The 25,177-nt window shown below is 56.9% G+C and overlaps 1 protein-coding gene across 2 annotated transcripts; it reads right to left on the bottom strand.

Moving 5' to 3' along the window:
- Nucleotides 1-1,042: 1,042 nt before the first annotated feature.
- Nucleotides 1,043-21,111, bottom strand: LOC130028615 (interferon-induced GTP-binding protein Mx1). Of its 2 annotated transcripts, none has more exons than XM_056119380.1 (14): nt 21,053-21,111; nt 17,215-17,458; nt 14,680-14,872; nt 13,654-13,794; nt 11,764-11,918; nt 10,587-10,725; nt 8,702-8,900; nt 7,634-7,712; nt 6,993-7,115; nt 6,212-6,353; nt 4,069-4,227; nt 3,274-3,350; nt 2,201-2,446; nt 1,043-1,365 (listed from the first exon to the last, which is right to left on the bottom strand). In XM_056119380.1, exons 2-14 carry the CDS (start codon nt 17,329-17,331, stop codon nt 1,135-1,137), a joined length of 2,001 nt encoding a protein of 666 aa, XP_055975355.1. In that variant the 5' UTR covers nt 17,332-17,458; nt 21,053-21,111; the 3' UTR covers nt 1,043-1,134. The 2 variants fall into 2 exon arrangements, with proteins under 2 accessions (XP_055975355.1, XP_055975356.1); XM_056119381.1 differs by lacking the exon at nt 21,053-21,111 and adding an exon at nt 20,673-20,734.
- Between the last annotated feature and the right edge of the window lie 4,066 nt (nt 21,112-25,177).

Below are 25,177 nucleotides of genomic sequence, written 5' to 3'. Positions count from 1 at the left end.
TCTGGACCCCAAGGGACGGCGGGTGAGGGGTTCTCCCTCCCCCCCCCCCACACACACTGCACAAGGCCCCCAAACAAGTGCTCACAGTGCCAAGACTCCTGCTGAGGGCAGTGCTGGCCCTTCCAGTCATGGCAGGCTCTGCCGCTGACCCCAGGTGCCCGGCCCACGGGACTCCCCCACCTCCCTCAAAGGGAAGGAGGGAAGGGTCCATCTCTGCAGGCCATGCCGCTGGGCCTCCTTCAAGCCCACTGCCTGGCTACAGTCTGTCTCTTGCACCTTTCCATGGTGACCCTGGGCTGGGGCGGCCCAGAAACGCCCCGCGTCTGTCCATGGGGTGACTTTTGCTCCTGTTCGCTCGATTCCCTTGATGCCCCGTGCTGCCCGCACTATCTCCTCTGAGCTTGCATCCAACTGTGCATGCTTCTGCCTGGCTCTTGCCCTCATCCCTTCTGAGTTCCGGAGGCTCCTGAGACCTCTGCCTGCTCCCCACAAACACTATAGGGGTCAGAGTCAGGGAGTCCTTTAATGAGGAGTAGGGCCCAGGGGCGTCTTTTACTGCAGAGTCGGGGGCAGGGTGCTGTGCATTGCAGGTGGACACAGAAACTTCTAGAGTTCTGGGCACGTGTGCAGAGGCCCTCAGGGAGTGCAGTGGCAGGAAGAGTGTAGAGAGGGCCCCTGAGTGGGGTTACCTGGCTTCTGTGGTGTCCTCTCTCACCCTCACCTGTCCTCCCGAGGGGACACATGCCTGCAGGGAGCCTGCACTGTTCCTCAGGGAGGCACTGAGGGTGAGGCTGGGGCCGGAGGCGTGGCCTGCGGCTGTGGGCGGGGCCTAGACCCGGAGGCGGGGCCAGGCCGTGGGCGGGGCGGGGCCAGTGAAGGGCGGGGCCCGAGGTGGGGCTGGGGCGGGACCATGGCAGGGCAGGACCTGAATTGGAACTGGGGTGGGTTCGAGGCCTTTACTGCAGGGGTCTGGGAGGTGGACCAGTCGGGGGCGGGGCGTGGGATGGGGGCGGGGGGGCCAGTTGGGGCGGTGCGGGGGGGCAGGGCTTGTCGTAGGCGGGGCCAGGGGCGGGGGCCAGGCTTTTCTGTCTGTCCCTTGGGCCGTCCCAACACTGAGGCCCGACCCTGGACGCTCTAGCCGGGGAACTGGGCCAGGCGGCGCCGCGCCTGCGAGAGCCGCGACAGCCGCTCCTTGAGGAACCTGCGCTTGGCGCTCGTGTCCCCGCGCTCCTGCAGCAGCTTCCCCACGCCCTCCCTGTCCTGCAGCAGCAGCAGCATGGCCTCCTGCAGCCGCTGCGCCAGGGTGTGCAGCATGAAGAACCGCACCAGCAGCGGGACGTGCGTGGACAGGCGCCGGCTCGTCTCCTGTGGGGAAGGGGGGTGGGGGGGCAAAGGAGTTAGTGGCCAGCAGAGGCCAGAGGAAGAAGGGGCGGGCCTGGGGGCAGAAGGGGCGGGGCTGGGGCGGCGGGGGCGGGGCCAAGGTGGCGGGGCGGGGCCGAGGCGGCGAGGGCGGGGCCATGTGGGTCACGGGGCCATGTGGGGTTCTGTGGTGGTACTGGTCTGTGTTGCTGGTCAGGGCTCTGTCTCTGTGGCTCTGTCATAGCCCTGTCTCTGTGCGCCCTGGGCGGCCGGGGCTGCAGATGTTGGGGTGTTGCTTGTGGATGAGGTGCAGGGAGGGAGGCAGAAGGTGCGGTCAGAGGGCTGTGACCACACAGACGTGCTGTGTGGACGCAGGAAGAGCCTGGGTTGTGTTTTGGTGCCACAGGCGCTTTAGGCTGCCAAATGCAGAGCAAGCAAGGAGGAGGGGGAGGGGGCCCTACCCCACTGTCGGGAGAATGGGTGTGGTGGGGGGGGGGAGAAGGAGAGACTGAGAGGGAGAGGGAGAGAGTGTAAGAGTGTGAGAGAGAAACAGAGAGGAGAGAGGGAGAGGGAGAGAGAGGGAGAGTGAGAGGAGAGAGAGCGAGAAAGAAAAGAGAGGAGAGAGAGGAAAGAGAAGAAAGATAGGAGAGGAGAGAGAGGAAGAGAGAGGAGAGAAGAGTGGAGAAAGAGAGAGGGAGAGAGAAAGAGGAGAGAGAGGGGAGAGAAAGAGAGGAGAGAGAGGGAGAAAGAGGAGAGAGAGGAGAGAGAGAGAGAGAGAGAGATTGTGCCAGCAGGCAGGAGTGAGTGAGGGGGGCTGCAGACGCCCCTGGCCTGGACCCACCTCATGGTAGGCCTGCAGGTGCTGGGTAATCTCTTCCATGGAGCCCAAGGGCTGGGACGGGGGTGAGAGCTGGGGCCTGTCCCCTTTCTTCTTCCTCTCCGCCTCCGCCTCCTCCTCACGCACCTTCTGCAGGGTGGCACGGTACGTGCTGTCGTGGCAGTGCACCATGCGCTCCATCTGGAAGTGCAGCCGGATCATCCTCTCGGCCTCCTCCAGGAGCTCCTGCTTGATGTCCTCGATCTTGGCCTTGAGACGCAGACATAGGGGCCTCCCATCAGGAAGCGAATCAGGGGATGAGACACAGACAGGGGGACAGACAGGGCCTCCGTGACTTGCACCCGGACCAGACCCTGCTCCACGCACCCGGGGCCCTGGGCTCTCTCTCCCCTCTCTCTCCTCATGCCCCTTTCTCTGTCTCTTCTCTCTCTCCCCCATTCCCCCTCACTTCTCTCCTTTGTCCTTTCTCTCTCTTCTCTTTCTTCCCCCCTCCCTCCCTCTCTTCCTCTCTCCAGCAGAGGATCTGTCTGGGGGCCCAAGGGCCATACTGGGTTCAGACCTGTAGGTGCTGGGTAATCTCTTCCATGGAGGCTGATCTCTTCCGTGGATCTGGTTCCTGGGGTCCCTCACCCTCCACCCCCAGCTCTCAGGATGCCTTTTCAATAGTTTATTTCTGAATTCCCTCCCAGAGCTGCCCCAGCTACAGCTAAACCAGCACCATCCAAGGCAATCCATTAATAAGGGGATGGGTGATGCCACAGATGGGGGTGGGAAGGGCTAAGGGGCGGGCGACGCCCCCCCCCCAGCTCGGATGCACAGACTCAGCCCCCCAACCCAGGTGGGGCGGTAGGAAAGGGGCTGGGAATCCGCCCACACAGAGTGAAGGAGCTGAAACCCACCCCTCGCCAAACTCCCGCAGACCTCTGGGAGTCAGCAAGGTCTGATTTCTCAATCCACACCACGCCTATTTCTGGCTCTTCCAAACATGCGAGCGAGTGGGCTTTGCCTCTAGCTAGGAGTCCATTCCCAGCGTCAGGCTGATTTTGTTGTTGTTTTTAATGGCAGAGTTCTTTCACCTTGCTGGTTTTGAAGAGGCAGAAAAATTCCTCAAAATTCGTTTTGGCAACATCCGCAAAGGCAAGTTGGATGATATCTGATGAGAGAGAAAAACAGGCAGAGTTGGTGAGCTCCTCCATCACCTTCATTCAGAGTCTGCAGAAAGCAAGAGGGTGGTCTTCCCTGATCAGAGCCGAATTCTCACGGCACTTTGCAAAGTGCACTGGCGGGCAGGGTGCTGACCATGCACGCGGCCCATCCAGGTTCCATACCTGGCACCCCATAGGGGCCCTGAGCCCACTCAGGAGAGCCCTGAGAGCAGAGTCAGGAGTCGGCCCCGGGTGTGGCTCAGGTGCAGCAAAAAAGCAAAAACTGAAGGAGCACTGTAGCACTGTCCTCTCGTTATTCATCGATTTGCTCGAGCGGGCCCAGTAACGTCTCCATTGTGAGACTTGTTGTTACTGTGTTTGGCATATCGAATATGTCACGGGGAGCTTACCAGGCCTTGCCGTGTGGGTAAGATAGCTTGCTGGGCTCTCTGAGAGGGGCGGAGAGATTGAACCCGGGTCGCCCGGGTCGGCCGCATCGGCCGTGTGCAAGGCAAACACCCTACCCGCTGTGCTATCGCTCCAGCCCGGATATTCATAATAAGCAATAGAAAATGAATTATCTAGCATCTGGCCCTGACAGGCGATGGAGGTGCAGGGGCTCAGCTGTCCTCACAGCCCTGGGCCCGGGCTGTGTCCTCACAGCCACCTCCTGAGGGCAGCTCTCTGGCAGGCTTGGGCCCGTTCCCGCTGGCCACAGGAGCTGACCTGTAACCCGGTGCAGCATGTCCACAGCCGGCTCCTCCAGAGCGCTGATCTGCTCCCTCACGATGATCTCGAAGGTCTTGTAGTTGACGAAGCCTGGCAGCTCCCGGCCACGGTACTGCTGCTCAAACCTGTAGATTTCTCTCTGCATGGCTTTATGGCCTATGGGAGCAGAGACAGCTCACCTTACCTCACCAGCAGGAACCCGATTGTCCTCCACGTGCCACCGGCCCTTCCAAGAGCAGAGCACGAAGCAGCTCCCGCCGCGGTGAAGATGGTGTGGAAGGAGCAGCCGCTCTGGAAACGGCTGTGGCCCTTCTTCAAGGGCTAAAGACAAAGGCCCGAGTGATAGACAGCGGGGAGGCTGCCTGCCTTGCCTGTGCATAGCCCAGGTCCAGTCCCCAGCACGCCACCGGGTCCCCTGAACCCGTCGGGAGGGAACCCTGAGCACAGAGCCAGGAGTAAGTCCCGAGCACTGCCAGGTGGGGGCCCAGACAAAGAACTGAAGAGAGAGCCGTTGCGTGGTCCGGCAAGCAGTCCTGGGGGCCAAGCAGGGGGTGTGTCCAGAGGTACAAGACCAGCCGCCCCCCCCCACCACGCCTGGCTCCATCAGCCCCAGTGCTGAGCACAGAGCAGCAGCCAAAGTGAGGGGCTGCGTGTGACCCCCTCAGCCTGATGTCCTCGGGTGAAGGACCCCATGGGAGGGGGCAGGGAAAGAAGTGTCAGAAAGAAGCCGTCTCCAACACCCTGGCCTTGGGGACCTGACCCCCACGCTGTAGGGAGAAATTTCTGTTGCTTCCCAGGACGGCCAGTATGGGGTGCCCTATAGCTGCCCTGGCAATCCCCTGCCCCCCTCAACTTGAGGGATACCCGCTCCATCCCACAGCAGATGGACCTGGGGCTGCTCCCAGTTTTTAGTCCACGTGAAAGATGCTGCAAGAACATTCGTAGACGCGAGTTTGCGTGCACGTGCGCGGGTGCTCTGGGGAGTGGACAAGTGTGGGCCTGCTGGCCGCTTGGGAACTTGGTGGCTTCACCCTCTGAGACCCAGCCAGAGAGCGGCCGAAGCAGCCGCACTGTCTTGTGTTTCCCTGGATCTCCCACCTTCCGGTGACACTCCTGGCCCTCCATCCTTTCTGACAGCAGGTGCCCTAAGTGTGAGGTGTGTTTGCATCTCCCTGAGGGATGATGGGGCCAGGAGGTCCCCTGTCCTTATCGGTCATCTCTGCTGACTCTGCCAAAGAAATGTCTTTGTCCGGTTTCTGTCCATCTGAAAATTGGATTTCTTTGTCTTTCTGAAGTGGAGGTTGATGCAGTGTCCAGGGTCCTGGTCAGATAGATGTCACCTAGAAATATCCTCACCCACCTGTGGGCTCTCCTCACCCTCTCAGTAGGGCTCTTGAATGCATAAACTGAGTTTTAACTCTGGAGGGAGTGTGACACACCTAGTTCCCCATGATCATTCGCACGATATGCCGTGTCTGGAAAAACACCATTGACGCTGGGCTGTGAGGACACGTGGCTTCTTCTAAGAGTTCCGTGGTCTGAGTTCTTCCATGCCAGACGGTGTCTATTCACAGGCGAGAGGGCAGGCCACACGACCTGTGCTCAGAGGTGTGGCAGGTGACTCCCGTGCAGGCCCGTTGCCAACATGTGTGCCCACTGCTGCCTGCCAAGACGTGAACTTTCACTGGGCTGAAGGAGACTCAGCCCAGCACGCCAAGAGCCAAGCTGTTACCTGGGGCCCCCCCACCGTCCTGGGTCAGTCGGGGTTTCCTTTGGGCTTCCTGAATGCCAAGCCATTAACTCAGCATCACGTTTTCTCTGTTTCATACTTGTTTCAGGATCATGTGGATCTGGCAGGGCCAGGCTGGTCCCTCCGTGCTGTGTCATGTCGCCACACAACCTACCCCATCAAGGCCCGAGCCCCCGACCATGTCACCAGGACCCTGTTTATTCCAGAGGTGTCCCCATGTGTGACCCAGGCCCGAGTGTCCCTTCAGCTGGGCCGGTGCAGATGGACTGAAAGGAACCATCTCTCTAGGGTCCAGGCAGCAGGCGCAGGGCCAGGCTCTGGCCACTGACCCCATCCTCTGGCCGACCAACACCGCCTCTGTCCAAGCTGAGGGCAGGGTCTCACACTCACTTTTCATGAAATTCTCTTCGATCAGCAAGCTCCAGCGTTGGAACAGGGACCTGATCCTGTTGAAGAGCCGCGTGCCAGACAGACTCACTGCCTCCTCACCCTGCACCAGCGCCTGGATGGCCTGGTTGAACATGTTGATTTTCTGCAGACAAGAACCACGTTGGGAGCACGTCAGACAAGATGTTCCCAGAGCAAGCCTGAGGCACGGGCTGGGGGCCTGGGCTTGGAGGACAGATCTGTGTCTGTGTGTGTGAATGTGTGTGTCTGTGCATGCATCTGTGTAGATAGGCCTATGTGGCATCTCTGTGTCTGTGTGTGCGTGTCTATGTGCGATGTGTGTGTGCCTATATGTGCATATATGTGTGTCTGTTTCTGTGGTGTCTGCGTGTGGGTATCTGTGTGTCTTTGTGTGCGTGTCAGTGTGCGTGTATGTGTGCTTGTCTGTATGTGTGCGTATGTGTGCATGCGTGTGTCTGTACATACATGCATGTATGTGTGCATGTGTGTCTGTGATGGTGTGATTGTGTGATTGTGTGTGTGTGTGTGTGTGTGTGTGTCCCGAGGGACTGTTCTAGTGGGGCACACTGAGGGCGCCATGCCAGGAACTGAACTACCCTCGGTCCTGAGCATGCACTCGAGGTCCTAGAGGTGCACGGGCCCTTCTAATGCCTCCCCCCCAGCCGCCCTTCACCCTGGCCCGCTTGAATGTTTCGTGGACAGGCCGTGTCTGCTTTAGGAGCAGAGCCCAAAGCTGCCCACGGCTGTCCGCCCTGACACTCACGCCGATCAGGAAGAACATCTTCTCATTTTCTTCTTCCGGGACTTCGGTTCCAAACGTCTGCAGCTCATCACTGGCCTTCTGGTGTTGCTCCTTGATCTGATTCTCCAGCATGGGTAGCGATTTCTGGGGCAAGGGAGGGAAGCCCAGCAGGCCCGTGAGGCCAGAGCAGCTCCCCTGCCTCCCCGGGCCTTCCCTCGCTATGCCTTGGCCAGGGGAAGATGCTTCAGGGCCCAGGGGCAGTGGATGGGCACCGATGGGAATCTGGGCCTCCCTGCTACCCTGCCCGGAGCTACCCGGCTGGTCCCGAGTCCAGCCCAAGCAATGAAACTCATGACCCAGGAACCCAGAGACGGTATAGCTAGGTGGAAGGGCACAGCCTGGGGGGGACGGTTCAGCCGGGGGAGGGGGGGGGTTGGGAACGGCACAGCCCAGGGAGACAGCACAGCCCAGGTATGGTCCTGACAGGCAACCCCCAGGCTTGGGTGCAGAATTGGGGGGGTCTTCATGGAAACTGGCATGAAATGGGCCATGAAACCTGCTCCAGACCCCCACCCCCCACCCCTGAATCTGCACCCAGCCCAGCGACAAGACAGCCGTGAGCCTGTCGGGGCCTGTCTAGGGAACGGCTCTGCAGGGCTTACACAGATGTGCATGATGAGCTCTGAGGTCAGCTTCTCGGCCAGGCAGGGGATGGTGGCCCGTCCTTCCTCCAGCAGCCGCCTGCGAGCAGGGACAGCAGACACAGGTGGTGCCAGAAAATACTGGTCAGGGTCGGAGCAACAGCACAGCAGGGACGGCACTTGCTTTGCATGCGGCCGACCCAAGTTTGATCCCCGGCATCCCATATGGTCCCCTGAGCACCAGCAGGAGTAATTCCTGAGTGCAGAGTCAGAGTAACCCCTGAGCACCGCTGGTATGATTCCAATACAAAAACAAACTATAAACAAAACAGTATTTTATCCTTAAGGGGAGAGGGTGCTCCCAAGTAGTTCCCCGGGGCCCTGGGGGTCACTCTGGGCAGTTCAGGGCAAGTGCTAAGGGTGAGACATTCCTCAGGCCACCCTATGATGCTTGGGAGGGCTGGGGGGTCGGGGAAGGGAGTGATGAGACGAGCCTTAAAGCTGTTCCCGTCAGTTCAGCCCCTGTATTTCATTTTAAATGTACCTCTGTATTTGTAATGCTTATAAAATAGATATATAAGTTGTGTTTAATTTCAAACCCCAGTGGGTCTCTTGGTCCAAGGAAGGGCCTCGTTTGGTCAAGGGAATTCCAGGCTCAGAGGCTGGAGTGCAGGATTGTGTGTGACCCCAGACATGTGTGACCCCACACCGTGTGTGGAATAGGCCCTGAGCACCAATGGGTGGGGACACCTGCCCCCGATGTCACGGAAGGGCACAATGCAATATTTTTCCAGATAATACATAATTTTCTCCATGCCACAAAGTGACTCAGCCCAGAACCTGGAGGTCCCGGATGCCCCAACTAAGAGCTGTGTGACCAGCTCGGGCCATGCGGGCTCCAGCATTGCTGCGGTCGCAACTGTGTCTTGATGGGTTGACGTTTAATGATCATACTTTGGGGATTTCCCTTTTATCACCCAGGACCAAGCACCCAAAGCTTGGCACCTCCAACGTGAAGGCTGGCTCTGGACAGTGGCCTTCGAGCCTGGCCCAAGCCTGGGGTGGACCTGGGCAAGCTCGGGGTGGTACCTGAACTGCGGGTGCACCTGGAAGAAGAGCTTCTCCTTCTCCAGGGCCATGGCCAGGCCCAGCCGCTCCTGGATGTCCTGCTGGCCCCGGCACTTGACAATCGTGTAGCCCTTCTTCAGGTGGTACACAAGGTTCTGTACCACATCCACCACCTTGTCCTCAGTGCCTCTGTCCACCAGGTCCGGCTTGGTCAAGATACCTGTAAGCCCAAGGGCTCCGCTGAGAGATGCAAGGGCTCCCCGCTTCCCAGCGCTAGCTTGAGGGGAGCTGAGACATCACATCTCCGGGGCTGGGGGTCCTGGGCTTCCCCCACTTTTCTGCTGAGGGCAGGGCTCTGGACAGCCACAGCTGCAGGCTCTGCCTTCCAGGGGTCTCAGCCCTTCAGCCCTAGTGCCACATACAGAGTTTGTTTCTTCTTCTCTTGACTTTCAGAGCCCCCACCAGCAGTGCTCAGAGGTCACTGTGTCAGGGCGGGAAGTCAGGCCTCACTCTCAGCCTGCTCAAGTGCCTGTCCCTGGCTGAGAGTCTAGTATCACTGCAGGGTGTTTCACTAATAAAAACTAAATTAAATTTTTTTTAAATTTGTCTTTAAGGGGCTGGAGCGATAGCACAGTGGGTAGGGCATTTGCTTTGCACGTGGATGACCCGGGTTCGATTCCCAGCATCCCATATGGTCCCCTAAGCACTGCCAGGAGTAATTCCTGAGTGCAGAGCCAGGAGTAACCTCTGTGCATTGCTGGTGTGATCCAAAAAATTTTAAAAAATTAGTCTTTAAAAGTTATTAATAACTGATAATCATTATGTCTCATGCAAAATTGTATTCATGGGAAGCCAAAGGAAATTATCAGGATAAATAATTGCCTCGAATAAGTAGCTTTCCAAAACCTTAAGAACACTTTAAATTATGTCTCACATGCACCACACTGATTGCCCGACAGTTTTTCATTTAAAATTTTGTATATTAGGGCCAGAGCTACAGTACAGTGAGGAGGGCACTTGCCTTGCACACAGCTGACCTGGATTTCAACCCTAGCATCCCATATGACCCTGCCAGGAGTGATTCCTGAGCATAATACCCCTGAGTATCACACGGTGTGGCCCCAAAGCAAACAAACAAAAATATAATTTGCCATTTTAAAGGACACATTGATTCTGCGACATCCACACGGCCGGGCAACTCCAGAACTTTCCCTCCATCTCCAGAACTTACTGTCCTCATTCAAGGCTCTCCACTCTCCCAGCCTAGAGCCCACCCCCAACCGTGTCATTTCCTGTCTGGAAACAGCCAACCCTACAGCGTGGTTGCTGGCACTTTGTTCAGGCAAGACCCCTTCAAGTCTTGTCTCCATCTTGTGTCCCCTGCCCCTCCTACCAGCTGACCCCCATGGCCATGAGATTTTCACCTGTGGCCTCCCTGGAACATGGCGGGAGCCCAGGGGACAGAAAGGCCCAGCTAATAATGACTTCCCGGAGAGTTCCGACTAGTGATGTCAGTGATTGGTCCCCGGTCCTCTGTCAACTGGCCTCTGCCACTGGCCCTGACATCCTTGGAGCCCACTGCGGTCACATGGGGTCAGTTTCCTTCCTCTCCAAGAGCAGATGGAACACTCTCTCGTGCGTCCACTGGGAGGGGCACTTGGGGTCGCTTCTGCCCCACCTCTGACCCCAGGCCGGCATTAAATGATCGAGTTTTCTTCTGGTTTAGTCCCACAAGCAGCACCAACCACAGCCTCTGGGAGCAGGTGGGTCAGCTTAGGACCAAAAGCCCAGTTCCTCTCCCTCTGTAAGCACAGCCTGCACACACGTCTCCACCCGAGGACTGGAGTGCCAGGGGTGCGCTTTCACTCTCGGAACCCGCCCCCTGCTGTGTGGGTGCTTCTCTCACCGATGGTCCTGTCTCCCTCGGGGTCCACCTCCCGGGCCATGCTCAGGGCCTCGGTGGTGGCGATGTCCACGTTGCAGGGGACCACCACCAGGTTGATGGTCTGCTCTTTGGAGATGTACTTTCGAATGAGACGCTTGATCTGTGAGGAAACAGACCCGAGGGGGTGAGCATTGCGAGAAGAAGGGGAGCAGGCCAGGCCATGGGCCCCCTCACAGCAGGCTCAGAATCCCGGGGAGTTTCCTGCCCAGACCAGAACCCACAGACACAAGCTAGCGTGGGGACACGAAGACTGCCGTCGAGACACACAGCCCTAGGGACAGGGCTGAACCATGAGGGTTTAACGCCTCAGCTCTCTCGGGACCTCAAATGTGAAGGTTGCCATGAAAGCATCAATTGTTGAAACGCAGGCTTGACTACTGCTTGTTTGATCCCTGAAGGAATCTTTAAAGGTCATAGATATGGAAATATTCATTACACCTGTTTCTAAGATCCTCTCTATCCACAGAAAACCCTTCCTAAAATGCACCAGCTTAAATATGCCTCAAAACATAACGATTAACTGGCACTGGAGCCTCAGTACAGTAGGTAGGGCGGTTGCCTTTCACGTGGCCAACCCAGGATCAATCCCTGGCATCTGACACGGTCCTTCCTGCCCCCCAAGTCCCACCTAGAGTGATACTTGAGCTAGGAAGAAGCCCTAAGCACTGCGGGGGTATGGGCAGGAGTAAGTCCTGAGCTCTGCTGGGTGTAGCCCAAAAACAAAAAAGTAACTATTAACCAAAAGTGAACCAAGTGTGAAACACATGGAAAATACATTTCTAGAGGTTGGGGTGATAGGACAGTGGGTAGGGCTAAAAGCCCGAGTTCAGTCCCACATGAACTTCCCAGCATCGCCAGGAATGAGTCTCAAGTGTAGAGCCAGGAGGATGCCTTGGACGTTGCTGGGTGTGGCCCCCAAACAACCCCCACCCTCCAGTAACCAACTAACTAGATTACCAATTTTTTCATTGGTAATCACACTCTGGGGAGGAGCGTGTGATGTGGCAGGGGGAATCTCTTCTCCTACTCCTGGCCCCAGCACCCAGCCTTTAACTGCCGAGACGCTGGGGCACCCAAGCGCCCCCGCCCTCCCACCGTCAGCTGCAGGAAGAGGTGAACATGGAACCCGAAGCTTTACCTGGTCCCCGATGTCAGCTGGCTGGCCGCCCACAGCCACCCTGGTGATGCCAGGCAGGTCTATGAGTGTGAGATCTGGGACATTGGGGGAGCTGACCTCGAGACTGATCAGCTCCTGACTGATGCCCACACCTTCCCCGGCGATGATGTTCTGGGCTGGAGGAGAAGGGAAAAGAAAAATGGACCGAGATTCAGGACCAAAACGGCTTATGACAGCAAATCCTCCAGAAGCGCCTCTCCCAGCCGCAATTCCTGAACAAGCACAGAGCAAAATCGCTCCTCGGGAGCTAGACTAGGAGCTGGAAGGAGCCTCCAAAGATAACTCAGCATGTCTCCTTGCCAGTGAGGGCCACTGTGCTCGGGTGGTCAGGACATGAGGCAGCCCCAATCCCTCTCATGCTGACTCAGGGAATGGCCACAAAGTAAGAGTCGAACAAGACAGGGCGTCTCCTATGGCGTCACCGGAGGAGGAAGCACAATGGTTTCTGGTCAAGAATTTTTGGGGGGCATACTGAGGCACACCAAGCAGTGCTCAGGGAAGACTCTTGGCTTTGTGCTCAGGGGCCACTCTGGGTGATGCTGGGGATGAACTCAGGGTGGTGGCACGCAAGGTAAGCACCTTAGCCCCTGAACCCCCTTTCAAGCTGGTATTTCCAATGGAGGAACTGGCCCCTGCGGGGTGCATGCACTACACCCCACGAAGAAAGAACATAAGCTACCATGGAGCATACACGAGTCCCCTCTAGGAGGAAGGCCTGGCGGGGCAGCCTTTGGGAATGCCCACATCCAAGGCTAATGGGGATCCTCACCCCACACCCGAGTCCTCCTCCAGTGGTGCCTGGAAGAACACAAGATACTCTGAGTGGGGGACAATCTCTCGCAGCCCTCTTGGACGCGGACATGTCCAAACACGTTTCTGAGCCCAGACTCTGTTCATAGCACTGATCCTAATAGGGTAAAAGAACTGAACAGAGGGGACCCGGGGTGTGGCGAAAGGCCTGGGCTCCACCCGACAGCGCCCGGTCACCACATTCAACTGCTATGATTCCTGGTATTCAAGGATGCCTGGCCCAGTAGACTGCTAGTGTGCTGCCCCATCCCCATAAAGTCACACATAACCAAGGGATGGAAGGGGAGAAAGGGGAAAGTGAATGAGGAACTGAGCCCTGATGGAGGAAGGAGGGAGCATCCCCAGGGCCCTGACTGGCTGAGGGAGAGAGGGTGTGGCCCCAGGATCCTGACTGAAGGAGGGAGAGAGTGGCCCCAGGGCCCTGATTGGAGGAGGGAGGGAGCAGGTCCTGGGGTCCGGACTGGATGAGCAAGGAAGCATCCCCAGGGCCCTAATTGAAAGAAGGAGAGGGAGAGAAAGGGGGAGGGAGAGGGAGTGAGTGGCCCCTGGGCCCTCATTGGAGGGGGAGAGAGGGAGCTGAAGGAGGGAGAGAAATAAATAGGGAAGGAGGAAGGAAGGGAGAGAGTGGAGGGAAGGAGGGAGGGAGCTGGCCCCAGGGCCCTGTTTGGAGGAGGAAGGCTCCCCAAGCCCTGACTGGAGGAGGGTGGAAGGAGGGGGGGGGGAGTAAGCATCCCCAGAGCCCTGATTAGATGAGGGACGAGCGATCCCAGGGTCCTGATTGGAGAAGGGAGAGAGGGTGTGGCCCCAGGACCCTAATTGGAGAAGGGAGTAAGGAGGGCGGGAGTAAGGGAGCATCCTCAGGGCTCTGATTGGAGGAGGGAGTGAGTGGTCCCAGGGTCCCGATTGGATGAGGGAGGAAGAGGTCCCACGGTCTTGATTGAAGGAGAGAGGGAGGGTCCGGGGTCTCAGCACAGGCCTGCAGGGCCAGACGGCACCACCTACACAGTTTGACCTGGATCATTCCCAACATAGGCAACTCACCTCTGCGGATTTCCCGTTCTACAGTGGAAGCATCCAGGAGCTCGATCTCGTGGTCCAGGTAGCTGACGACCCCTCTCCACTTTGCATCTTTCCCTACCAGCTTCTTGAGCCTCAGCACCAGAGGACATCTCGTCACGATCCCTAGGGACACATCGTGCCATCTCCACACTTTTCCCAACGGCTCAAGGCCAGCGAGCCCCCCGCCCCAACCCCCACCCTTGTTGTGGGCCGCCGGGGAGAAGTCTCCCTCTGCCTGCCGGGACTTTGAGGCTGATGTCTAGGCGACCTCACACCCCAACTCACAAAATAATAGTGGATTGTGGCTCAGTCCTCCTGGGCCTCTGTGCTTGAGGCCTCTTGCTCCCTCTCAGTGCTTTGCCATCAGCCCGAATGATCAATTGCCACAGGACTGTCCCAAACATGTGCACTGTCTCCCACCCCCACCTCTAGATACTGCCCCCACACAGGCCACCACTCCATAAGACCCCCCAACGCACGGCCACATTCCACCTGCATTTCCTCCCATCTCTTCCTGAGCTGTGTGTGCCTCAAAGCCGCGGGCTCTGGGTTGAAGCGGCGCCATCCCTGGCCAGGTGAAGGGTCATGTCTTGGGGAGGGGGAAACTCAGGGAAGATGGCCCTCACACATGCTCTGGCCTGGGACCCGAATGCACTTGGTTTCACAAGTGAGAACGAGCGAGAAGAGGGTGTGATGCCTAAACCGCATCCTCCCACACACTGACCCAGCAATGGCCACACTGGAGGTAAGTGTTAGCCGGGCCCTACAATGGGCTCTAGCCAGAACTGCCAAAAACTAGAATCCTATCCAAAAGAAGAGAGCCTAACGTGTGCACACAAAGCCACAGAGGACAGGGGATGTCACCTCCACACTCCCAGGAGAGGTCGTGAGGGACTCAGCCCACCTACACCCCCAGTGGACGAGCATGACAGCCAAGGCACCAGGAAACTCTGTTGCTGTTGCATCTGCTGCCCCGTCTATGGCCCCTGAGGCGGGGTAAGTGCTCACCACTGCCCCTGGGGAGGGCCACCCCCGACAGGGCCTCCAGCACGGAGCTCTTGCCCGAGCTCTGGTCCCCAATGACGGCGATGGCGGGCAGGGCCAGGTCCTGCTCCACGCCCAGCGCCCGCAGGGAGTCGATGAGGTCGATGCACGGGCGCACCTTCTCCTCATACTGGATGTTCAGGCTGTCCTCGAGTCTCTGGAGAGGAAGAAGCAGAGTTGGGTCGGGCTGGAAGGCCACAGGTCATCAAAGACAGAGGACTCCAACTGGACTACTTTGCAGTTCTGTGTGTCCCCAGAATGCCAACAGATGAGAGGAACAGAATTTGAAAGAACTTGACGAAACAATAGAGAACTTCCCCTCAAGCATCATGAAACTTCCAACTCAGAGACCTAAAGGTTTCCTTGATGTGCAAGAAAAATAAGACAGAGTAAGGTGCTCACAATGGAATGACTTGAAGCTGGTGGGGAAGGGGAATGCTCTCAGCAGCACAGAATGAGATTCAGAGGAAGAGGTGGGATTAACAGATTTCCCATCTGAAACAACAAACGTGAGCACACAGTGAAGAAGCATTTGAAAGTCCTGGGGAAAACTCATCAACCTAGAATTCCACACCCAGCAAACAGATCTTACTTGAAACCATTTCTCAGGTGAGAGGGACCGTGCAGGAGTTAGGCACTTGCCTTGCTTTCAGATGGCCCCAGTTCCCAGCACCACCAGGAGAAACCCAAGCACAGAGCCAGGAGTAGACCTGGAGCACCACCAGTGCCCAGAATTCACTGCCACTGTCCTCCCATTGTTCATCGATTTGCTCAAGCGGGCCCAGTAACATCTCCATTGTGAGACTTGTTGTTACTGTGTTTGGCATATTGAATACGTCATGGGTAGCTTGCCAGGCTTTACCGTGCGTGCAAGATACTCTCGGTAGCTTGCTGGGCTCTCCGAGAGGGGCGGAGGAATCGAACTCGGGTCGGCCATGTTGGCTGCGTGCAAGGCAAACGCCCTACTGCTGTGCTATCGCTCCAGCCCAGAATAAATAAACAAAACCAAGTTTTTAAAAACTTCTCCCAAGTAGCGCTCAAGGGGCACGGGGACCACGCCCAGTGATGTTCAGCCCAGCTCTGTCATGATCCAAAATTAACAGCAAGATTAGAACCCTTCTGGGGTTAGGAAGACTAACCTGGCCTGAGGACTGTGGTTTGGAATATATAGTGAGATGTCCTCAGGATTCTTCTAAACTTAAAGTTTGATATATCTCTTCCTGTGCTCATACAGAATGACACTGCCAGAAATATTAGAAATAAATCTACTATAACTAAGTAGATTACTGACTGAGGAAAGAAGAAACTGAGACACCCTGGATGGGATCCTGCCCTTAAACGGATCTCCTAGTAATCTGAAATAATCTCCTTAGATGAGAACCGGAAGAAGAGTCAGAATCCAGAAAGTCAGAGAGAGTCAGAGTCAGAATCTGGGGATCTGGGATCTAGGAATGAGGGACTAAGAAGGAAGAGTGTGTGAGATGGGATAGATGAGAGGTTGAATAAATGACAATTTGGTCCTTGTTCTTCCTTTACCTGCCCATTGCCAACAGCCATCCGGACCTGGTCCATACACAGTGGCTCGAGAGCACTGAACGTGGGCGGCGAGACAGAGAGAGACAGAGAGACAGAGAGAGAGAGAGAGAGAGAGAGAGAGAGACAGAGAGAGACAGAGAGAGAGAGACAGAGAGAGACAGAGAGAGAGCCCATGAAAACACATCACCCTTCTGCTTGTGCTTTGAATTTTCCTTCCTCCCTCCCTCCCTCCCTCCCTCCCTCCTTCCTTCGCTCTTCTTCCCTCTGCTCTCAGAGCTTATTCCTGACTCTGTGCTCAGGTCTCACTACTGGCAGGGCTCAGGGACTCACATCTGGAGCTGGGATAAAGCTTCAGCCCGCTAGACAAATGTCCTACCCAAGAGAGTATCACTACAATCCCTTCTCTCTTCTCTCGTTTCTTAATATCATCTATCCACAAAATTTATATGACAGAAATCATGATAAAGGCAAAATGCACACCGTGACTAATTTTTGAAAAAGACACACATGGGATGCTTTGCTATGCATGTCTGAGGCCCTGGGTTTGATGCCTTGACCTCACACACACATTCAGGGGAGGGGGGCAGGAAAATTAGGTGAAAGGGGACAAGTGTATGGCCAGGGAGAAATATGGGACTTTGGTGGCCACCCGTGATGGTGCAGAGCTGAGCCGGAGCCACACAGCACGCAGGCCCTAACCCTGCTCACACCAGCCAGGCTCCAGAAACGGGAGCTCACAGGTCAAAGAGCTGTCGAGTGGTGGAAAGGAAAGGGACAGAAAACCACTGGGCAGAGAAGCATCCTTGGGAGAGGGAGAGAAGGGAAAGGAAGCAGCTAGCCTGGTGCTTGGACCGGCTTCTTCTGTTACAGCTTCTGCCCCCAAAGGCCCCTCTCTCCTGAGACCTGTGAGTACCCAGGGGACGAGATTGATATCCTGGGTAGGCAGGGGCTGCGTCCACTTACTGGTTCCTTCTCTGACTTCTCCTCGGTCGGTCCCACTTCCGTGAGTTCTGGGCTGCTTTCCTTAGTTTCAGACTCAGAGCTGGAAGTCTCCAGGACTGTCTCTTCAGCCTGAGGCATCTTACCCCTTATCCTATTGTTTGCTACTATAACAAAGAATTTTTCTTTTTTTTGAGCTGGGACTTGAATCTGGAGCCTCCACAGGAAAGCTGAGCTTCCTCTCCAGCTGAGGTCTTCCTGAGTCCTGCTGAAAACAGAACATGGCGCAAGTGGACCCACACCCAGTCAGCAGCTGGGACTGTCAAACCCTGGAAGCAAACCCAGCATTCGCTGCTTGGGGGACACAATGGGGACTCACAGACTGAAAAGGGGGTGAGAGGAACCGCCCCCGAGATGCAGCCACTAGATGATGAGAAATGATACTGCTGCTCAAAGGCCTTCTGTCTCTAGAGCTTTTCCATCCCCCAGATGGTTTCACTGTGCATTTGCTTGCTTTTTCTAGATGTTCTTGACCATTCCCTGGGAGTGGGCGTGTCTGCACCCTGCAGTGCTCAGGAGTGAGCCTAGTTAAGAGGCGCCGACACCCTCTGCAGCATTCAGACCTCGCTCGCTCGGTGTGTGTGTGGGGGTGGGGTGGCGATGCAAGGCAGAACCCTGGAGTCTGTCTCTGGCTGGGTTATAAACTGGAGTAGCTGGAAGAATCTCATTCTGATACATTAAAAAAAAAAAAATTACATTCAAACACAAAAACTCTTCCCAGAACAGTTTCAACAACAGACATATCTGGTGTTTTGATGTCCAACTTTTAGGGTTTGTCGGTTTGCTTTTGGTTTTGGTTTTGGTTCCGGGGCCACAGCTAGCTCATGGCTTACTCCTCGGATCGGCTCAGGGCTTGCTCAGGGGGACCCCGTGGGGAGCCCGTGAGGAAACTCAGGTCAGCTGTGTGCAAGGCAAGTGCCTGACCACTGCACTAACCCATGGAGGTTTTTTCTTTCTTTTTTTTTTTTTTTCGCCTTCAAAATAATCACTTTGGGGGCTGGAGTGATAGCACAGCGGGTAGGGCGTTTGCCTTGCACGTGGCCTACCCAGGTTCGATTCCCAGCACCCCATATGGTCCCCTGAGCACTGCCAGGAGTAATTCCTGAGTGCAAAGCCAGGAGTAGCCCCTGAGCATTGCAGGGTGTGACCCAAAAAGCAAAAAAAATATAAAAAATAAAAATGGTAACTTCAGGGGTCAGAGCTGCAGTACAGTGGGGAGGGTGTTTGCCTTGCACGTGGCCAACTCAGTTTCCATCCCCAGCATCCCATATTATTCCCTGAGCATTGTCAGGATAATTCCTGAGTGAAGAGCCAGGAGGAACCCCTGATCATTGCTGGGTGTGACCCAAAAAGAAAAAAAAAAAACATAGTCAACTACAAGGCTTTCACTCAATTCCTTTTGATGTTCAACTTTGTATTTTTTTTTTATTTTTTATTTTTTTTTTGCTTTTTGGGTCACACCCGGCGATGCTCAGGACTTACTCCTGGCTCATGCACTCAGGAATTACTCCTGGCGGTGCTCGGGGGACCATATGGGATGCTGGGAATCGAACCTGGGTCGGCCATGTTGGCTGTGTGCAAGACAAACGCCCTCCCCGCTGTGCTATCGCTCCAGCCCCTCAACTTTGTATTTTTCACTCCTTTCTCCTGCAGAGATGCATCCTAATGTCATTCCTTGTCTCTGAGTTCTTTTAGAGTTTAACTCCGAGGTGATGAGGACAGAACCCAGGGTCTTACCCAGGGTCCTTGTGAGGCGAGTGCTCTATCCTTGCCCACACCCACCTCCCTCATTCCTTCCCTTTCTAAACATCTCATTTTTATCTGTTGGCGAAGGTTTGGGGGCTACACCTGGCAGTTGCTGGGGCTCCTCCCCACCTGATGCTGGGGTCCCTCTCCAGTGATGACTGAGGGACTCTGGGTGCTGGGGATCAGCCTGAGGTCACAAGCACGGGTTTTACTGCATTTCACTGACCGCTTTACTGACCTTGTCTCCATCCCAAAATATCTGTATGCAGATATTTGAAATCCATTTAAATAGTTTTCTGGGACTACAGATCTCCAGATTTTACATTTTACAGATCTGGCATAAGAGTCAATACAGGGGCCGGAGTGATAGTACAGCAGGAAGGGCGTTTGCCTTGCATGTGGCCGACCTGGGCTCAATCCCCAGCATCCCATAGGGTCCCCCAAGCACCACCAGGAGTGATTCCTGAGTGCAGAGCCAGGAGTAACCCCCATGCATCACCAGGTGTGGCCCAAAAGCAAGCAAGCAAACAAACAAACAAAAGTCATTACAGTATTTTCTCCTGTACTTGAAGTAAGTGTCCTAAATACATCCAGCACCTTCTTATCTCTGAGTGGCTCCCTTTCCTTGAAGATGAAGTTTTGGGGATGGAGCTGCCCCAGGTGCCTTATGACCTTCATGGCCTCTCGGGCCTCAAGACCAGCAAGGGTAAAGAAGCTTTTGGCACCTGATGAGCTGAAATTTACTTCTTAACCACTTCCTCCCACCCCCAGCCTGTACCTTTGGAAAGACCTTTTGGGCAGTTGGGGGCTGTCAAGACCAGTCAGTCAGGGATCCCCCACACGTGCCTGCACCCCACACCCATTGGTTCAGCTTGAGCGAAAACAACCGAGTTCCGGGTTCATAAAATGACATCTCCTGGAGACCAACACGCCCGGTTCCCTGTGGCCTTCCTCAACATGTTTTTCCTGTGCCATCTTTGAAAGTCATTTGGACTCGGGAAACCAGCAGTTGACTGACTTGTTACTCAGCAGTGGTACCTGGTGCTCATCAGGACTCCTCAAGACCCCCATGCTCCCAAATGCTCACCAGCAGCTAACCGGTAGCCCAAACCCCCTTCTCCAGACCAGGCACCTGGAAGATACACCCCAATCCATCCCCATCCTTGCCCCCGCGGGGTGGGGTTGGGACAGGAGGGCGCCCACAGCTCTATCCTGGGGAATCTCCCTTTGTATGCCCAGAGGGATAAAGGGGGGAAGTAGCCACCTGATGCTGGGGAACCCCAACTCTGTCCGCTGCTCAGTCCTCCTCAGGACTCTCCCCACCCAGCACCTCGTGCCTGATGCCAGAGATTGTGATTGGCACAAGGTCTGAAATACCCTCCGCAGGGTCCCGAACTCCCCACAGCCCCTGGAGGTGGCAGTTTCTGGTGCCTGGGTGCTGGGTGGGGGGAGGGGTTGGGGGGTGCTCTACCTGTCTGGAAGGTGAGCGGGTGGGAGGGGCAGCTGGGGAGTGGGCAGTGGGGTTCCTGGGACCCAGGCAGCTGCCTTGCAGAGAAGCAAACCAAAGAGTGGGACATTTCAGGTGCCCTAGGGACCAAGCACTGGGGAGACCTCCCCTGACCTGGGGCAGTCAAGCACCTGTAATTAGATTGGCCCACGTGGGTCCCACAGCTCACCCGCAGGGGTGGGTCCGGGGAGGGGGTAGGAGTGCCCACACCTCCCTCGGGGTCTCCGGGTGGCTGCCCTAGGGGCTCCGGGCGCCTCTCCCCTCCTGAAAGGTGGGGGGTCAGGTATAGCACACACAGACACTGAATCCCCTCTCAGGAACCCAGACCCCCTGGGCTGCCCCCCTCCCTCTCCCCTTTTTCCCACAGGACCCGCGAGGGGTCCTGCACGCGCAATTTCCTAGGAGCCTCCCCCAGCCGCCCTCTCCTCCCCCAGCCCCTCCCCGCACGACCAGGACTCATGCTGGTTTGCAGGAAGCCCCAGCTGAGGCACCCCACCCAGTCCAGGGGGACAGTCCCCGCCTGGCACCCACGCAGGTCCTTGCACTCACCACTGGGTCCTCCTGGGCAACTGCAGGAGTCCCACCAGCCGCGCCTATATAGCTTTGGGCCGGCGGCTGAGGGGCCCGCCCACCAGGAGAGGGGAAAATGAAACTCAAACAGAAAGTGGAAAGCCAAGGCGCTAACCGCGCCTCCAAGGCGGCTGGCTCCCAGAGCTCTGGTCAGCAGAGCAGCTGCCCCGCCCTGGGACGCGGATGGGCAGCCCTCTCTGACCCTCCCCGTGCGGCCCCGCCTTTCCCTTCCTTCCCCCGCGGGTCCCAGGTGGGCTCCAAGACCTCCCTGGGCTGAGGCGGCCTTTCTTCAGCATAGAAATGGGGGGAGGGGAGGTTGAGACTAGGGGGGAATGCCCAGAGCAGGGGAGCTCTGGGAATGGGGACACGTGTCTGCCTGGTGGGCTCACGCCCTCTCTGGGCTTCCCTGTGTCTGCTGGAATCCTGGACCGCAGTCGCCCACCAGACTCCAGCGATGAGGAAAGGGTCCCCTCCTCCACCCCAAAGGTCCAAACTCCTCAGCTCCCAGTTCTGGGGAAGAGCCTGGAAGCCACCAAGCTGAATTAGGGGTCTTCATTACCCGCAGAAGGGCCACCCCTGTAATATGAAGGTGCAAATAAATAGAGGTGGAAGGAGCTGGGACCCCATCCCTGCACCGCTGCCCCCCAGCCTCTTCCAGGGTCTGTTGAAGGCCCCCCAAGACCTCTTGCTCAGAGATAACACCTTCCGGGGCTCTGGGGGCCACGCACCCCTCTTGTCTGCCAACCCAGAGCCCCCTTGTTGCGCCCCCCCAGATCCGGTGGCCACATCTGTGCTCTCCATATGCACTGGGACCAGGAGCGGCTCAGCCCAAGCTCAGGATGCCAGCAGGACTTAAGGGGCCAGCAGGAGAGGACAGCACACTTGAGGGATGGGCTCCTGTCTCCCGTGGGCAGCAGTGCTGTCCCCCTGCACAGGAGACATTCTCTCCTTGTTACTTAGGGCGACCTCGCGGGGGTTGGGGGAGATGCGCCTGGTTCCCACTCCCCTCCAGTGCCCGCTGCAGGGGGTCCACCAAGTTGGGCCAGCACCCACGAATGCTTGTTTGTTTTCTACTGTGGGGCCACAGCCAGCTGTGCTCAGGTCCCTCCTGGCCCTGCACTCAGGGGTCACCGCAGGTGTGACCCAGCCCCTGAGAGCTCGCGGTCATCCCTCGGACCCCTGCAGGCTGCCAGCCTGGAGTTCCTAAGAGAAGATGTCTGTCCACTGCCCCGAGTGGACAGTGAGGGGAGAGCCCGGCCTAGGGACCCTGGGGCGCCCAGCCTGGCACTACCCGCCCCACCTGAGCTGTGTGCAGGGCCCACCCTTGCCCCTGACCAGGTGTCCCCCAGCCCCTCTGCAGGTGGGGGCGCGGCTCGGGGTGGAGCCCTCCTCACTGCACCAGTTCCCTAGGGCTCAGGGGTCCTTTATCTTCCACTTGTTGGGGTGGGGCCCCCCAGACTCTGCTCTGCGCACCCCCGATGTAGGCTTTCTGCCTGAGCGTTTCTGCTTTCTGTGCCCCCCCACCCACAGCTGGCCCACTGGAGCTGGACCCTCACCCCCCCCCTCCGGTTTCTAGAAGGATCCGAGGGACAGAGGGCGGAGGGTGGGTGCGGGGTGGCCAATCACCGTTGGCACCTGCAGGCCACTTTGGGCGACAGTTTCTGTTTCCTTTCGCCAGATTCCTTCTCAGAAATGAAAGGTCTGCGGGGGCATGGGAGGGGGGGAGGCTAAGATGTGCAGCGGGTTCCGGAGGGAGTGGCCGTGGTCAAGGGGCGGGGCTGGGAGGAGGTTGGAGGGGCGGGTCCCGGAGAACGGGAGGGTGGGGAAGGAGGAGTGGGGCGGTGTCCGACCAGTAAGAGGGGTTCCGGGAAGGGGGAGGAGGGGAGAAGGTTCTGGGAGCTGGGGCGGCGACCCTGGAGAGGGTGGAGGGGAAGACCCGGCTGCTAGGATTCCCACCGGATCCGGGTCTGCAGCGGCAGCAAAGTGTGGCCTGGAAAGTTCTGGTAGATGCCTCTGGGGGTAGGTTGTGGGGAAGTGCCTTCCCCTCCTACTTCCTTAGTCCCTGAACTGCCCCTTTTGTGGACACCGTGATTGTCACAGTAGACACGTGGACCAGCAGCTTTGGTTAGAAATGCAGCACCCCCCCCCCCCCCAGTTAATGCAGTATCTCCTCAGTTAATGCAGCACCCCCCAGTTAATGCAGTGTCTACCCAGTTAATGCAGCACCTCCCCAGGTAATGCAGTGTCTACCCAGTTAATGCAGCACCTCCCCAGGTAATGCAGTGTCTCCCCAGTTAATGCAGCGCCACCCCAGTTAATGCAGCACCCCCCAGATAACGCAGCATCTCCCCAGTTAATACAGCAACCCCCCAGTTAATGAAGAGCCACCTCAGTTAATGCAGTTTCTCCCCAGTAAATGCAGCGCCTCCCCAGTTAATGAAGAACCACCCCAGTTAATGCAGTGTCTCACCAGTTAATGCAACACCTCCCCAGTTAATGCAGCACCCCCAGTTAATGAAGAGCCACCCCAGTTACTGCAGTGTCTCCCCAGTAAATGCAGAGCCTCCCCAGTTAATGAAGAACCACCCCAGTTAATGCAGTGTCTCCTCAGTTAATGCAGCGCCTCCCCAGTTAATACAGCACCCCCAGTTAATGAAGAGCCACCCCAGTTAATGCAGCGCCTCCCCAGTTAATGCAGTGTTCCCCCAGTTAATGCAGTGCCTCCCCAGTTAATGCAGTGCCTCCCCAGTTAATGCAGTGCCTCCCCAGTTAATGCAGCACCTCCCCAGATAATGCAGCACCTCCTCAGTTAATGCAGCACCTCCCCAGTCAATGCAGCACTTCCCTAGTTAATTTTCGCTTTTATATTTGGTGATGTGGAGCCTGGAGAAGCTGCCTGCCTCTTAAGGGGCTTCAGGGGCCGGAGGGGGTGTGAGTGCAGGTGTAGTGGGAAAGTTCAAGATCCTGAGTCTACCCTGGGTGCTGGTGGGGCCTGGGGCCCGGACACTGGCTTCCTTTTGTTCTGCCCACCCATCACAGCCCTAGCTGCAAGGGAGATGCTGGGAGTCTGGGACACTGAGGTGGTGGCCCTGGACTCTTCCTGGACATGGGCAGGGCAGGGACCCTTTGCTTTTCCAGGAGACCAGCACTTTGTGGGGACCTGCCTGGCCTTCCCAGAACCTCCCTGAGCTGGGGAACCCACCCACCTGCTGACTGCACCAGGGAACTGCGTCCCCCCCTCCCTGATGCATGCCAGCCTCCTTATGGCACACGGGAAGACCCCAGCACAGCACCCTTGCAGTGACTGCGTTCTCGTTCTCTGGGGATCATAGGAACCCTGCGGCTCAGAGTCTCAGCACGCAGGGTGCAGGGATGCTCTGGTGGGGGCATGTGCATGGGTGGGAGGGCTGTGCATGTGGGTGTGCGGGGATGTGGGGGGCAGGGCTGTGCGTGGGGCCTTTGTTCAGCCTCTCTGTGGGGTCAGCGCCCAGCACCCCTCAGCCATTGCTCCTACAACACACCTTGTTGTGCCCAAGTTTGAGATTCCCAATTGCGGAGAGACCCAGTGCATACACGATAATGCAAAAGCAAAGGAACTTTATTACTAGCCCGAGCCAGCACTAGCCCGAGCTAGGGTCCGAGTCTCATCCAACGCAGTGGAGTCTTGACAAGGACCTCGATTCCAAATCACAAGCAGTTTACATAGGGTTCTGAGTTAAGAGCAGTTTATATACTGGTCTGTTTTTCGCATCGGCCCTATGACAACAGTGGTCAGCAATTAGACAATGGTTAGCAAAGTTTCTAAGGAGGGGACAGTGACCCTTCATGACTGGCCAGACCCAATTGCCCAATTCTTTATCTTGGCAAATTATGCAATTGTGAGTTTACCAGCAACTGCAAGTACTGCTCCAGGGAAACAGAAACGGAGACCTAGCTGAGTCAATGTTAGCTGCAGTCTGTCCTGGCTGCTAAAGAACCTGCTTTGGGCCACGTAAGCCAAAGTGTCTGAGTGTCCAGGCGAGGGGAGGGGACTTCTCCCCACCCCCTACCCCCACCCCAGAAGTAAAGAAAAGGAGACCAACTTCCTCCCACGGAAGCACCAGG

Source organism: Sorex fumeus, unplaced genomic scaffold (assembly GCF_029834395.1).
Source record: "Sorex fumeus unplaced genomic scaffold, SorFum_2.1 ptg000041l, whole genome shotgun sequence".
In the NCBI taxonomy this organism is placed as follows: Eukaryota; Metazoa; Chordata; class Mammalia; order Eulipotyphla; family Soricidae; genus Sorex; species Sorex fumeus.
The sequence above is the reverse complement of the archived record's forward strand: the minus strand, read 5'-3'. Positions and strand labels throughout refer to the sequence as shown.

What these genes read in the sequence shown, in the direction of transcription:
- LOC130028615 (XM_056119380.1), bottom strand. Translation starts at nt 17,331, where the DNA reads ATGCCTCAGGCTGAAGAGACAGTCCTGGAGACTTCCAGCTCTGAGTCT. An exon ending in CAGCTGACATCGGGGACCAG is followed by an intron (nt 10,726 to 11,763) that starts GTAAAGCTTCGG and finishes GTTTCCTCACAG; the next exon opens with ATCAAGCGTCTCATTCGAAA. An exon ending in GCCTCTTCAAAACCAGCAAG is followed by an intron (nt 2,447 to 3,273) that starts GTGAAAGAACTC and finishes CTGCGTCTCAAG; the next exon opens with GCCAAGATCGAGGACATCAA.